Source organism: Hylobates moloch, unplaced genomic scaffold (assembly GCF_009828535.3).
Source record: "Hylobates moloch isolate HMO894 unplaced genomic scaffold, HMol_V3 SCAFFOLD_1, whole genome shotgun sequence".
Taxonomy (NCBI): Eukaryota; Metazoa; Chordata; class Mammalia; order Primates; family Hylobatidae; genus Hylobates; species Hylobates moloch.
Genome location: NW_026652276.1, coordinates 175,513,489 through 175,529,460, shown reverse-complemented (window position 1 = coordinate 175,529,460; position 15,972 = coordinate 175,513,489). Strand labels below are relative to the sequence as shown.

The window sequence follows — 15,972 nt, the reverse complement described above, 5'->3', positions numbered from 1 at the left end:
TGTCATGGTTAAGTTAGGAGTTTAGGTTTGACTTTTTGTCAAAGAAGTACAGCATTCTGTCAAAACCAAAAACTTAAAGTAAGCATGACACACTGAAAGTTGTAGTGTTTATTTAACTGAGTGATAATGTCAACAGAAGTCACTACTGGGAGAACAACTTAGAATTAAATCTTAATAGTAATACAGATGCAGGAAATGTAAAAACAATTTTTAAAAAAATAATCTATGTTAAAGCTTTAACTTAAGTGTAATATGGCTTTTAGTAAAGGTTCTAACAATTTCATAGAAAGCAAATTATTCAGCAATACTTTTATTAAAGTAAGATGTGTTCCTCTGAATTGCAGTAAGAGAAATGATAAGTATAGTAAAGTTTCAAAATTCATTATTGCTTGTGCAGAGAATAGATAAATCTCTGGAAACATAGCATAAAGTTCTGTTTGGTTGCTCATTTTTATCACTTTGAAGGTAGAACAAAAGGTAGGTTAATGGCTTTTGATTTGGAGTTAAGTAGAGTAAGTTTAATTCCAGTCATAACAATTCATAAGCTGTGAGACCATAAACATATGTTTATTGTCGCTGGGCTTGTTTGTTATCTATAAAATTGGGATAATAATACCTACTCTATGTGTTTGTTTTAAGAATGTAGTGAGATAACATAGAAGGGCTTATCAGAGTGTCTGGATCATAAGAAGTGTTCAGTAATGACTTTGATCAAAATATTCTGGATAGAGAAATAGAATAATAACTTTATGTAAACAAAAATTACTGAAATTGGGCTGCTTTTAGAAAACAAATAAGAAAGAATGCCAGGAAATAATGTAAAATTCAATGCAGCTAATTTTAGGTGGGACATTCGGCAGTATATCAATCAGATAAATATTAGGAAATAAGTGCATATTAGAGAATATTAAGGAATAGAGAGAGAAGACTGATCAGAAAATTCAACATCCCTCTTCGTTCCGCTGTTTTTGGCAATATGATATTGGGAAAGTTATTTAATTATTCTGGGTATTCATTCCCTCGCCTGTAAAATGAGGGTGAATTACATGGTCTTTATCATTCACTCCAGTTCTTACATTCTCAAATTTTACAGGCATAGTTTATCTGATATGCTGTGAAATATAATTTCAATGATTTTATGTATAGTGTTATTAATGGTTAAGTTAGTTTCTGTAAAGTGTATTTGTATAACAGATTTTCACATCACATATATGATGCTCCTAAATTCAACATCAGTATTCTAAATATAAAACATAAGGTAGAAAAGCAGACTAATAGCATTGAATGCTAATAAAAAACAAGATGTTGTAAAAATGACTGAAGAAGCAATGAAGTAAAAGCCTACCTATCTATGCGTGATTTTAGACATTTTCAAATTTGGTCACAGTGATTTCAAAGAGAATACATAAGTAACTAGTTATTTGGAAACAGCTGATGTCCTTAGCTACCACGGATTTCTAGATAAAGCCTGCAAACATGTTAGTAGAAATGATTGTCACTATACTAACACAAAACCAATTGGATAGGGTTGATCAATAAAAATATTTAAAAATACCTCAATATTATTAGTCTCATACTAATAAATTTATATTATGTGGTTTCTACTTATCTAAAGAGAGCATAGATATAACAGTTTAATTCAGTACAACCAAAGAGAAAATCCTCCTTTTTTTAACTGCAACTGTAAAAATAAATAAATAAATTTTGACAGTAACTGGCATGTTTAAAATCTCTCTAAGTTCGATAAAAGGACATAATATTTGATGAAAGAGAGTTTTCTTGGTGGAGTCTTGCAGAGGGAGACTTGGCCTTTCTGTCTCTATTACTGATTACAGCCTTAATAGGGGCTACGGTGGAAAGATTCTTTATCAGGCATGGTTCTCAGAGCTCACCTTCAGGTGCAAATGTGTTTACATATTTTTAAAGGCATAGAAATTGTATGATAAATATTAATGTTGAGAAAAAATTGAGTAATAGCTTTCTTAAATGACCTTTCTTTAGTCCTAATAATGCTTTTGTTTTCCCAAGTTGTTAGAAAGTAAAAATTAAGTACTTATTTGATGGTTTAGGTACAGGCTATTTGCTAAATAATTTTGAACTTCTTCAAGACAATTTCTTACAGCATAAAGACTGTATTCTGAGTAGTCGGCAGAAGAGACCAGTATGTTGAACATAATTTGGTGTTTATTTTCTCATTGATGAAAAACACTCCCCACCGACACTTTTGCTTCCCTACTTTCGGGGAGTCACTTACTCACGTTTCAGAGAAGTGTCTGTGTCCTTACGAGGACAGTCATGTAAAACGTGAGTTCTCTTTAAGCCTCGCATGACATTCACAGCTCTTTTAGGCAGCAGCAGGGAAAGCGGTGACAACCACCACTTGTAAAGCATCTTAACTTATACTCGAGTTGGAAAATAATGTAAACATGATGCATCAGCATGTAGTCATTTTGAAAATTATTTTCCATTTCTGAGTATTATAGGACTCAACTGCTGTGTCTACATATGCAAATAATTTGTTGTTGTTGTAATTAATGTGAATAGTCTCAGCTTTCAAATCATTCTCCTATAATAGCTAGATAATTGAAAAAGAATATGGCCTGAATGGTGACAGTCTTTATTAAAAACAAATAAAAACAAACAAACAAAAAAACCCCAAACCAAAAAACTCATGTAGTAAGAAAAGGCTCAGAATGTGACAATCTATAATATTTAATCCCAAAGCATTCATGCAGTAAAATTTACCCAGCTAGAGCTGTTTTCCCAATTTTAATCACACACACACGCGCGCGCGCACACACACACACACACACACACACACTCCCATGGGAGGTAAAAATATATAATTTAACATTTTTGTAGTGCAACATCACAGTATAAGAACTAATAACTGGGAGTTAGTGTAAGAACAATGACCTTGAATTTACAGTATGATAGTAAAGAACCAAGAATTTGGAGTTTGGGGTTGAAACCTAGCCCTGTCACTAATTAGCTTTGTGACCTTGGGCAAGTTACTGTACCTGTCTGTGCCTGACATTCCTCATCTGTATAATGGAATTAATAATAATAGCATGTGTTTCATGGGATTATGATCAGTATTAAGTAAGTTAATATTTGCAAAACATTTAGAATAATATCCCCATATCCTAAGTGCTATATTACTATTAAAATATAAGTAAATGAAACTAGTAAGTACAGCTGTGATATTCAACGAATAAAAAATAGTTTAAAAAGCATTAGAATGACCTAGGCCAGGCATGGTGGCTCACACCTGTAATCTCAGGACTTTGGGAAGACGAGGTGGGTGGATCATCTGAGGTCAGGAGTTTGAGACCAGCCTGGTTAACATGGTGAAACCCCATCTCTATTAAAAATACAAAAATTAGCTGGGCATGGTTGTGCACACCTGTAATCCTAGCTACTCTGGAGGCTAAGGCAGGAGAATTGCTTGAACCCGGGAGGCAGAGGTTGCAGTGAGCCAAGATTGCACCACTGCACTTTGGCCTGGGCGACAGAGCAAGACTCTGACAAAAAAAAAAAAACAAAACAAAAAAACTAATTAAAAAACAGGCTAAGTACTTGAACAGACATTTCTCCAAAGAAGACACACAAATGGCCAATGGGTACATGAAAATTGTTCATCACTAATCAACAGAGAAGTTGAAAACAAAACCACAATGAGATATCACTTCATATCTGTCAGGATGGATAATATGGATAATATCATAAAAACAAAAGATGAGTATTAAGGAGAATGTGGGGAAATTGGAACCCTTGCACACCGTTAATGGTAATGCAAAATGGTAGTGCCACTATGGAAAACAGTGTGGCAGTTCCTCAAAAAATTAAAAATAGAACTAATACATGATTCAGCAATCCTGCTTCAGGATATTTATCTAAAAGAATTGAAATTAAGATATCAAAGATATATGAGATGTTATCATTCTTAGATTCATTGCAGCACTATTCACAATAGCTAAGACATGGAAACAACCTAAGTGTCTGTCAACAGATGAATGGATAAAGAAAATGTGTGTGTGTGTGTGTGTGTGTGTGTGTGTGTGTTATATGTATACAATATATCTAGGACTATATATCATATACCTATATACATACATATAAGACTTGTATCATATATAAATGTACATATGATATACGATACATTTATACATACGTACGTCATACATATATTTATATATGATATATGCATCGTATATGTATATATCTATATACAGGTGATGCATATATAATATCTTTCTATGTGCATATAGATATCATATATATGGGATGTGTGTATGTGTATATATATAAAATGGGACTGCATTCATCCTTGAAAAACAAGGAAATTCTACATACACTATGCAACAACATGAATGAATCTTAAGGACGTTATGTTGAGTGAAATAAGCCATTTGCAGAGAAATAAACACTGCATGATTCCACTTATATAAGGTATCTCTAGTAGTCAAAATAATAGAATCAAAAAGCAGAATGGTGGTTTCCAAGGGCTAGGAGGGAACAAAATGGGAAGTTACCAATCAATGGACATAAAGTTTCTGTTAACTAAAAAGAATAAGTGTTAGAGATCTGCTGTACAACATTGTACTTCTACTCAATAATAATGGATGGTAAATTAAAAAATTTAAGGGGGTAGGTCTCATGTTAAATGTTCTTATCACAATATTAAAAAGAGAGAAAATTTAAAAATGAGTCCTGAAAATCATAACATTATTTGAAAAAGACATGTTTCCACAAACATCGTTATTACTTTATAATCAAGTCAGAAACCATCCTTGAAATAAATTTATATTGAGGAATTATTAAGGAGCATATAGAGATGGTTGTATAGTATGCTTCCCAAATTTAATTAAGTTATATAACAGGAAGTTGGAAACAGAATTCGGAAAGCATAGCTACCAACTGATTCTCCTTTAAGAATGAACATATGAAAAGATAATATTCAGTAAAACTTGAGGAGTTAAGTCAATATTTTTCTCAGATATTTTGGTAATTATTTTATACCTCTTGGTAGTAATATTCAGAATAAATCCAAAATGAAAAAAAAAAAGCATTTTTCCTCTTTAATTTTAGGTCAACAAATAATCCTGATGTTAAAATAACTTAAACTGTCATAATAATATCAAAAACATTTTAAAAATCCCTTTACTTAAAATGCATATAACAGCATTTTGAACTGCGGTTGTTTTTTGTTTTAAACAATTGTATAAACTCTAAAATACATTCTTACTTACATCATTTGTGCTTTAAACATGATTTATACGATCTGAAAAAAATTTTTGACTGAGGGTTTTCTAAAATTCCTTTCCCATTTAAAAAGTGCATGTTATTCTAAGGTACAATTAAGTAAAGAAAAGATAAATGCATACCAAAAAAGAGACAAATTAAGTGAACCATTATGATGTGGTCTTTTCAAAGTAGAAGTGGGGATTAGAAGACTCGAGCTATCTGCAGAGCTGTATGTGAGAAATAATACTTCTTTGACATTTCCATCTAATTTAGAATAGCTGTCATTCTAGACAACTAAACCTTTCCAATGATTCTATAAACATAAACATGTTGGGGATAAGCTCCATATTGTCCCCATGGTTAGATCCTTATGACATAGTCCATTGTTTCTCAAAGTAACTAAAATTCTATTGAAATGTTAAATTTCAATGAAGGATGAAAATGCTAATACATCACTGCAAATAAATAATAGTTATTACAGCACATGTGGCTCTGGTGAATAGCAGAATTTATTACAATTAAATTAATAATTAAATATGAGCTTAGCAAAATAATTTGATTATTAAGTTGGATACATACTGTACCAGGCCGTGGATAAGGAATTCTCCCATCATACTGCACCCAGCGGTGGTCTGCACTTTCCTTATGAGCATATGGACCATTAAAAACTGCTCTAATGTCAGCCATGCTATACACACAAACAGCAGAGCCTTTGAAGATGGAGCTGAAAAAAAAAAGCAACATCATTCAATCATTCACTGATGAATTCAATAAACATTGACTGAGCACGTACTATCAGCAGGTGCTGTGGACAAAATTTACTTAGCACATTAAATTCGTTGGGTACTGTAGACACAATGTGCCTATGTCCTCAAGTGGCTTATAGCCAAGCAATTCTAAATAAAGTGTAATAATAACTCAATTCCCAGTAAATATAGTAAGCAAAGTAGAACATGCATGGGTACCCACTATAGGGTTGCCAGCTAAGTTTTCAGGGAGGAGGTGTCATCTAAATTGACACCTGATAGATAAACAGGAATTATCTAAAACAAACCCTGGAGGATAAAGAGGAACATGCATGAAAGAGTATTATATTTATCTACATGTTCTTCCATTTTATTTAAAGTTATTATAGCAAAATGCCTTCCAAAGGCTTACAAAATAAAAAGTGGCATTACTTTTTAAAAAGAATTATTTAAATATTTGAATAATAATCCTCTCATTTGGTTTCTTACAATGAATGAATATCCATAAACATTAGTTGCTAAATGATATATTTATATGATTTTTATTAAACTGATTTTAAAATGCTGAAACAATCTTTTTCTTTTTGGTCCTCCTTGAATTTATGAGTTTATGTATTACAGTAGCTCATCTGATACTTAAAGTAATTATAATTACACAGGATTAGAGAAAGTATTAAGAGCCAAAAAACTCCATGGGAATTTTTTCAAATTTTTGCAAACTAATAAAAATTAACACTAATCAGATGTCTTTTTTTGCTTTATTTCTAGAAATTAAAAGATATTTTCTTTGAATTGAAAACTTTTAATCATTCCCATTTTCAAAAATGAGATCACCCTTTATGATCTAAAACATACATTAAAAATCTTAGCATTAACAAATAAGCTAATGATTCTCTAGCCCGGTAACTCAATTATTAATATTCTTGGAATGACATTAATGGGAACCTTTGAGAGGTAATGGTAAATAGGTAGGTGGAAGAAAACTAGCTGCTGAGAATGGAGGTGGCATTGCCACAAAAATCACAGAATCTGCCTAGGATATTTTAAAGGTATGATGCCTCATGCTTAATGGCATTGCCATTATTGCAGGTTAATTATGTCTTCTTGCTGGACAAAGGATGTGACATGCATTCCAATGTCACCTTGGTCTTTAGGATGGCATTAAAAACAAAACAATAAAGTATAGGAAGAACAAAGAGCTAACTTGTAACTTCACATTCTGGGTGGGCAGAAATTTAATAGGAGAAAAAAAACGAACTATCTCGGGGCTATATTTTCCTGGCACATATCCGTGCCTTGTGTGTGGAGCACAGTGACTTCAAAGAAAGTTCTGCAATTGGAAAGGTGCCAAGAAAACTAGGATTGAGATACTTGACTAGAGGCACTTCTTGTACCTTTTTATGTTAGGGTACAAATTAACAGGAAAATGGAGTCCAAAATAGCAGCTTCCTAGGATATCTTCTTTATTCTCAGATTTAAAATTCACATTCTGTATCTTATAATTAACCAAATAGTATTTTGTTTTCTGATCTATTCTGAACCAATAGTGCATTTCAGTTTATGAATGAGGTATTGTGAACAAAATGAAGATTGTGTCACAGAAAAAAATTAAACTATATTGTGCATCTAAAACAGATTAAAAATTTATTCACCAGGATGCAGTAAGACCTTTTCTTCAGTACCAATATCAGTATCTTCAATTCCTCCTACACTGATGTCAATATACATTGATAAAGTTTGAGAGCAGAGCTGTGGAAAATGTGAAAACTATTTCCAACAATATAGGCTGTAATAGGGAACAGGAGTAAGGGTGTGCTTTGAACATAGTCAAATTTAAGTTACTGAATATTAAATAAAATTAAGTCTGTAGAGCCCCTATATTCTTTGAGAAAGTTTCATAGATGCTAGTACAACTTGTTTTGTTTTGTTTGAGATAGAGTTTCGCTCTTGTTGCCAGGGCTGGAGTGCAATGGCACAATCTCGGCTCACTGCAACCTCCGCCTCTCAAGTTCAAGTGATTCTCCTGCCTCGGCCTCCTGAGTAGCTAGGATTACAGGCACCTGCAACCACACCAGGCTAATTTTTTGTATTTTTAGTAGAGATGGGGTTTCACCATGTTGGGGAGGCTGGTCTCAAACTTCTGACCTCAGATGATCCACTGGCCTTGGTCTCCAAAAGTGCTGGGATTACTGGCATGAGCTATTGCACCCAGCGATGCTAGTACAACTTTTAAGGAAGTCAGAAGGTCTCAATGATAAGTACAGGAAAGCATTATGCAAAAAGAAGACAAAAATACAGGAGCAGAAAACATGAAATTATCTTCACATTCAGTCTTATTTTTACTACTAATAGTCCACTCCTCTTTGAGTAAGTAATGCAAACATTCTTTGCCTAAATTAGTAAAGCAGTGAAATAGTCATAACAGCCACACCTATCTTTGTAGGGTAACTGGGAAATGATAATAGGATAGCATGTGATGATGTTTTAAAAGTTAAGAGTGTCCCGTCTCATGATTATAGCCTTACCAATGAACTTAACCATTTATCCATTTAGTACTATCACTATGACACATATCTTGGAAATACTATGATTAATATATATGCAAACACTTTTTTTTTCTTTTGTGACAGGGTCTCGCTGTGTCACCCAGGCTGGAGTGCAGTAGTACCATCATGGCTCACTGCAGCCTCTATCTCCCAGGCTTAAACAATCCTCTGACCTCAGCCTTCTGAGTAGCTGGGACTACAGGCATGTGCCTCCATGCCCGGTTAATTTTTTTATTTTATTTTTTGTAGAGACTGGGTCTCACTATGTTGTCCAGGCTGGTCTCGAACTCCTGAGCTCAAGCCATCCTTCCCTTGACTCCCAAAGTGCTGGGATTATAGGAGTGAGCTGCTGAGCCCGGCCTGCATATGCCTTTTATACACAGAAAATTTATTTTGGGACTTTATCTCACAGATACGTTTGTTCCTATGGGGAAGGCATACGCACAAGATTAGTCACTGAAGCATTATATGCAACAGCAGGCATTTGGAAATAACAGAAATGTCCATGTTCAGAGGACTGGTTAAATAACTTGTGGTAATCATTATAGCTAATGCTATGCTGTTGTAAAAAGAAAAAAAAAGAATTTTTACACTGATATTAAATGATTTTTAAGGAACACTAAGTGAAAAGGTAAAATGAAAAAAAAATGTTTACGATATGCTACTACAAAGGCAGCGACAAAAAGATCCTATAACTATATTGGCTTGCGTACATATACAATTCTTTAGAAGCATTAAAAGCATTTTGTTGAACATACCTGGTTGTAGTAAAGACTCCGTATACTACAGGATTTCTTTCATCTCTTGTGGGGAGTAAATAAATATCTTCTATTAAAGGGGAAAAATAAATATTTACTCTTACTTTTCAATATTACATTTGCTTTTTTGTTAATAACACAACTGAAACTCTGAAAATCTAAATAGTTTATACGATTAACAGAGGCACTATATTATGCCTTGAGAAATCAAATATAAGATTGTTTTTTCTCACTGACTATATATGATGTGGTACAATTGATAATCTCCAAGGCAGTTTCCAATTAGAAATCTTTGATTTCATATAACATATAAACCAAAAAATAAGTAATTTTTTACCCTCTAGTGTAAAAGAATTCTGTCCTATAATTGTGTCAACTTAGCAATTAATTTGCCTCTTTTTTTTTTTGATGGAGTCTTGCTGTGTCACCCAGGCTGGAATACAGTGGCACAATCTCTGCCCACTGCAACCTCTCCCTCCTGGGTTCAAGCGATTCTCCTGCCTCAGCCTCCCAAGTAGCTGGGATTACAGGTGCCCACCACCAGCCCGGCTAATTTTTGTATTTTTAGTAGAGATAGGGTTTTGCCATGTTGGCCAGGCTTGTCTCGAACTCCTGACCTCAAGTGGCCCACCCACCTCAGCCTCCCAAAGTGCCGGGATTTCAGGTGTGTGAACCAACCACGCCTGGCCTCATTTACCTATTTGGTAACAATAAGAAAATAGCTACCCCCAAATTAGTGCCATATTGACAGTAAGTTACATGCAAATAATATTCTTTAAAAGATTAAGATGTGAATGTGCTTACATACAATATGAGAGGTCATCCACGATTACTCAGTGTATACTTTAAGTTGGAAAATACACAATACTGATGAAATAATTCCATGATATAGATTATCATTTTTACATTACATGGCAAACATAAGAACAAGTTCAAGAAGCTAAAAGCGAATGATGCTAACATTATACACAAACAAAAAAGAAAAAATCATTCTAGAACTCGGAAGGAGTTTTTGAGGGAGTGAAGAGGAGAAGTGAAATAGAAGAAACTGTCTACTGCTTCTGATTATTCTTTTATTAACAAGTCGGAGGGACAGTGTTCACCAAATCTCCTGTACTTGCCAGCAGAGGGCATCCGTGGAATAAGGAATCCAAGTTTTTCCTACCTATAGAAGGTGGCTCCTTCAAAGACTGCATGGAGAATGGTTGAACTGTGTAGTTCCAGAGCTCATACCTTTCTGTGTCTTGCTGTAGTTTTGTTTCCTTCACTTACTTTGAGGACTCTTACAAAGAGAAGAGTTACTGCATTACGACGTGTGCCCAGACCTAGAGCACTTCCGTGTACTTTGCGTGTGAATTTTAGTAAGAACCACTCTGTAAGGTTTGCTCAGGTATAATTAATCAGGCATTTGGAGCCAAAGGGAAATAAATGCCAAGTTACTTAATTAGGCAGTAAGACTTTTCCAAGAAAGAAGGAAAGAAGGAACTTACGAAGCTCATCAAAGTAAGTATCTGCCCCATCATTTCCAGGAATTGAGCAAATCAATCTGGCTTTAAGAAAAGTTGTCCACTTGTTTATCAGGCTGCGTTGTCCTCCTACATCATTCTGACATGGAAAAAAAAATAAAGATAAATATTTACCAACACAATTCTATCACTCACTGAAACTGGTGGCTATTACAGGTAGTGTCTTATTGATGTCATTGTTTACAATGACACTGAACCCAGATACTGAGTCCTTGAACTTTAAAATAAGGAAAAAGACAGTATTAGCCCTCAATCTTAAATGTTTTTCTCATAGTTAAATGAATTCAATACAAGCAATTCAGCTCTATTGGATAAGTAGATGCATACAAGGAAATAGTAAAGGCAGCTTGAAATCAAATCCCACCTGTCAATTTTTTGCTTCATGACCTGCAAGAGACTATTTCTTTTTTTAAGTGTCTATTTTATCACTCATAAAAATGATAAATCTCTTGAAATATGGTTAGTTAATTTTTGTTGTTGTTTTTCAGAGATGAAGTCTTTCTATGCTGTCCAAGCTAGAGTGCAGTAATTATTCACAGGCAAGATCATAGCCTCAAACTCCTGGGCTCAAGTGATCCTTCCACATTAGCCTCCTTAGTAGCTGATACTGCAGGTGCAGACCACTGAACCCAGCTGAAATATGGTTGGTTTGATGAGTAAATGGGAAAAAAAGTCTATAAAATGCTTAGCATAGTCCCAGGCAACTCGAGTTCAATGAATGCTAGTACTGGCTTGTATATTATTTATAGGATTAAAAACAGTATTTGCAACCTTTAGCAATATGTCTCTTTATAGGCTTAAAAGTCTTTTTCAGATTTAATGTCTTACTAAACATCAATGCAACATAAACATATGCATAATAATACATATATAAAAACCATCCTTTTGCCTATAATCACAGCAATTTGGGAGGCTGAGGCAAGAGGATCAGTTGAACCCAGTAGTTCGAGACGAGTATGGTCAACATAGTGAGATCTTATCTCTACAAAAATTTTAAAAAATCAGTCATGTGTGGTGGTGTGTGCCTGTAATCCCCGCTATTCAGGAAGCTGAAGGAAGAAGATCACTTAAGCCTAGGAGGTCGAGGCTGCAGTAAGCCATGTTTGTGCCGCTGATTCCAGCCTGGATGACAGAGCAAGACCCTGTCTCAAAAGCAAACAAAATCAAAACCAAAACAAATATTTTAAAGAATATTTATCTATATTTTTATATTTTTACTCTAAAATGGTTCATTAAAAATGTTCTTTAAGCATTTAGTAAAACATAAACACTTAAATCAATTACACAATAAACAGGATTATACTATTCAATAATTCAGCATAAAAATTTATATTCTCATTTTCAAATTAATCTCTACCTGTTGATATGGTTTGGCTCTGTTTCCCGACCCAAATCTCATCTTGTAGCTCCCATAATTCCCACATGTTGTGGGAGGGACTCTGTGGGAGATGATTGAATTATGGAGGTGGGTCTTTCCCATGCTGTTCTCATGATAGTGAATAGGTCTCACAGGATCTGATGGTTTTAAAAACAGGAGTTGCCCTGCATAAGCTCTCTTTGCCTGCTGCCATCCAGGTGAGATGTGACTTGCTCCTCCTTGCCTTCCGCTATGAATGTGAGGCCTCCAAAGGCATGTGAAACTGTGAGTCCAATTAAACCTATTTCTTTTATAAATTCCCCAGTTTCTAGTATGTCTTTATCAGAAGCGTGAAAACAGACTAATACACCTGTGAACACTGAATAAGTATGATTTTTCATTCATTTAACTCAACTAGCTCTGCTGTGCTTACAATAAAATAAGACTAATTTATTTAAATTACTATTGAAGCCATCTTTTCCAATAATTTATTTATATTTAAGTATAAATTATATAAAATCATTTATCCTTCAATCTGTGTTCTGTAAAGTTAATGAGAAGTTAACTGTTAAGTTTCAAGTCTGAATATCTAGAAACTTTCTTTTATCTCTGAAATTAAACTAAATTAGAGAAAGGCATTTAAATGACTAAAACAAACAAGAGAATTTGAAATCTTATAAATACTATGCTTGAAGAAAGGGGGAAGGGAAGGAGGAAAGGAAACCAGAGACCAGAGGTATCTTTATAGCCTTAGCACCTAACACCAAGGGCATCTATGGTATGTGATACCCAGAATGAATCATTTTTTACATTCCTTTCCCACTAAACAAAAGATACAATTTCACTAATAGTTCTGTAAAACTCAGGAATAATTATTATTATCTTTATTTGCTCTTTAGGTTTATAACACACAATTTAAAAATAATAACTTTGAAATTTAAAAGCAACAACATTCAATAGAATATTTCATCTAAGAACTAAAAACTGGCACTTAAGGAACAAAATATCACACCTCATAGTTTGCACTATGTTTCACTGTTTTAAATTTTAAATGATTCCGAATCATTATGAACTTACTCTTGGAACATGTGTGTAGCTGAGTTCATGTGTGCTGGAGGCTGACTATCCACACAAATATCCATATATACACATATACATATACATAATAGATACACAGTAGTAAACCACAATTTAAAATCTAGACCAACAAGACTCTTTTATGATTAGCATATTGTCACTGATACTGTTTACAATTACTGGCATGTGGTGATAATAAAAAGCACAACAACTTTTAGTTGGTTTTTGAATAATTTTTAATTCTTGCTAGACAATGCACTCCCTAAAATTCCCTCCACTCACCTCCCAATATGTCACTAAATCCCTATTGCTGTTGAATGAAGACATAATTAATAGTTAATAAATAACTAAGAATAAAAGATAAAATTGAAAAAAAATTCAGAATGTTATAGACTAAGGGCCAAGGATTTCATTACAGTGGGAAAATGGCAAAAGCTTCACTGAAGAGTTGGATTTAATGCTAACTTTTTACAATAACAGATGGGACCAAACTACATATCTAGAGATTCATTCAGGAAATACGCTCAGTGCTGGAAACAAGAGAAAAGGACAATGGGTGGAACAATCCAGGACATCGAGGGGAATCAGGATAAACTGTGTTTAGTTGAAGACTGAGATCAATTAAAATAGTGAAGGAAAAAGTTATAAAAGTAAATTGGGGTAAGATCAAGGAAAGCTTTAATGCCAGGCCAAAGTGTCTGTATGTTATTAAGTGCACATGAAGAACTACTAAAAAATTTAGTAATTGGCAAAGAAGTTAAATAATCAGTTTCCTTTTAAGAAAATGCATAATATGTTCTATATAGTGACTCTGTCATAAAAAGCGTGTCGGTAATTGCTCTTACATTTATATTTTATACACAGTACCTTTATTATGAGTATCATTGTTAAAAAATAAAGTATATTTCAGCCAGTTATTGGATGATTTCAGATGTCTGCAGATGCAGACAGATTTATCTAGATATGACCTGTTTTTAATGCCAATATCCTCAGATCATTTATGAATAGATATCTGTATGTTAATAAGAATGAGCAAAAATATTGACGCTTTCTCCTAATGTAACAATGAGTTCTGTGTTCATCTATAGTAGGATTCCAGTGAGAAGACGTATGTCTGGAATTATCAGAAACTAAGATAATTTTAAATGAATTTAAAAATATAAGATATTTCCCCATCTTTTTCATGGCTCTTGACTTAGATCTTTTTAAAGTAACGTATCTAATCTTTACATTTTTTATCAGCTTTCTAGTTTGCTAAGAAGAGCACTAGTAAAAACATTTTTATTTTAATGAATTATTATATATTGATAGTATTTATTAAATTATCTTTGCCTAAATTTGTATATTTTGAGAGGGTCAGCAGTGAATACTAAAAGTAATGTTGATTCAATAAATATAAACAAATATATCAGTGATCATGAATATAATGCCAGAGACTAAAGTTTGTCTTACCCATCACAGAATATATGCTGAAATTATTTTGTTACGTGAATGCATATATAATCAGAATATCTGCTTAGTGACATTCCTTTAACAGGCATACACAGTATTCATAAAAATGAGCAATCGTATCCTCTTTTGAACATTTTACTATGGAAAAGTGACAATAAATGTTCATTTTCAAACATTTCCTCCCTTTCTATTTACAATTATCACTGATATTTAAGGTGACCATGAGAACATTCTAACTAGCAGAATAATCCTATCTAGATTTGTAGGACAGAAAAGGGATTTATACTGTACTGCATTTCTTTTAAACTGACAAAAAAATAGAATTTTTTTGAACAAAATAATCTTACCTACCCATCCAACAGCCTTCTCTAGCCCCTCAGGAATAAAAAGATAAAAAACCAAGACAAAACAAAACAAAAAAATCCAAGCCAAAGATGAAAGCCACCTGCTGTCAGAAGGGAAACAAATACAGTTCCTGGGATAATAGCACTCAGGAATGGATTATAAGCATTTAATGACTGGATAGTAACTCTTACAGACATCCAGAAGCATGACCTGGGATGGCAAAGTTCAATTCACAAGGAGTTGTATTTCTCCTGATGTAGGGAAACATCAGTTGGGCTGACTTTGTTGACCAGTTTCTCAGTCCCTGGATTTGTTTGCATATCCACACAATCTCCTTTAAGAACTTTAATCCCAGAAGAGGGCTGAAAGGGAGGTAACCACTTTTGTACTAAATTGTCACCTCCTTGCTTATTTTTGTGAAGTTCTAAAGAATATAACCATCTCACTAACACAATAGATTTATTATTAGGATGTCAAAATCAGCAGTTTTTAGTCACCAGGCACTTCTGTGGGTCTCTACACCATTTATCATTCACTTTTTGTGGTTAGGTATTCCAAAAGCCTTGACACCCTCTACGCAAAGATGCAGATGAAAGTAACAAAGAAAGTATATGTAAACAAGCCTGATCACATGTGTTCAATTTGGGTGGTAAGTATAGAGGGTGCCTGTTTTCTTTTTCCTGTACTTGTTATATGTTTGCAGTATTTCTTAACTTAAAATGATTAATTACAAAAAGAAAAAAATTAAAGACAAAACAAACCACAATTTGCAATCCTTCAACAGCTTTAAAATATAGTACATGAGTTATTTGATTGTATGATGGTTGCATGTTATGAATTACTAAGATCTAATCACAGCATCTACTGATACGTAGATCAGACCTAAAGCAGGGTAATGTGGCACTACATTTTCCTTCT

At 33.7% G+C, this 15,972-nt stretch overlaps 1 protein-coding gene across 1 annotated transcript in view; it reads right to left on the bottom strand.

Moving 5' to 3' along the window:
- SEMA3D (semaphorin 3D) overlaps nt 1–15,972 on the bottom strand; it is a 123,706-nt gene that overhangs the window by 31,965 nt on the left and 75,769 nt on the right. The window contains exons 8-10 of the mRNA XM_032761199.2: nt 10,788–10,902; nt 9,298–9,367; nt 5,827–5,971 (exon numbers count right to left, since the gene is read on the bottom strand). Of these exons, the coding sequence (XP_032617090.1) occupies nt 5,827–5,971; nt 9,298–9,367; nt 10,788–10,902 (330 nt within the window). The remainder of the gene's footprint in view (nt 1–5,826; nt 5,972–9,297; nt 9,368–10,787; nt 10,903–15,972) is intronic.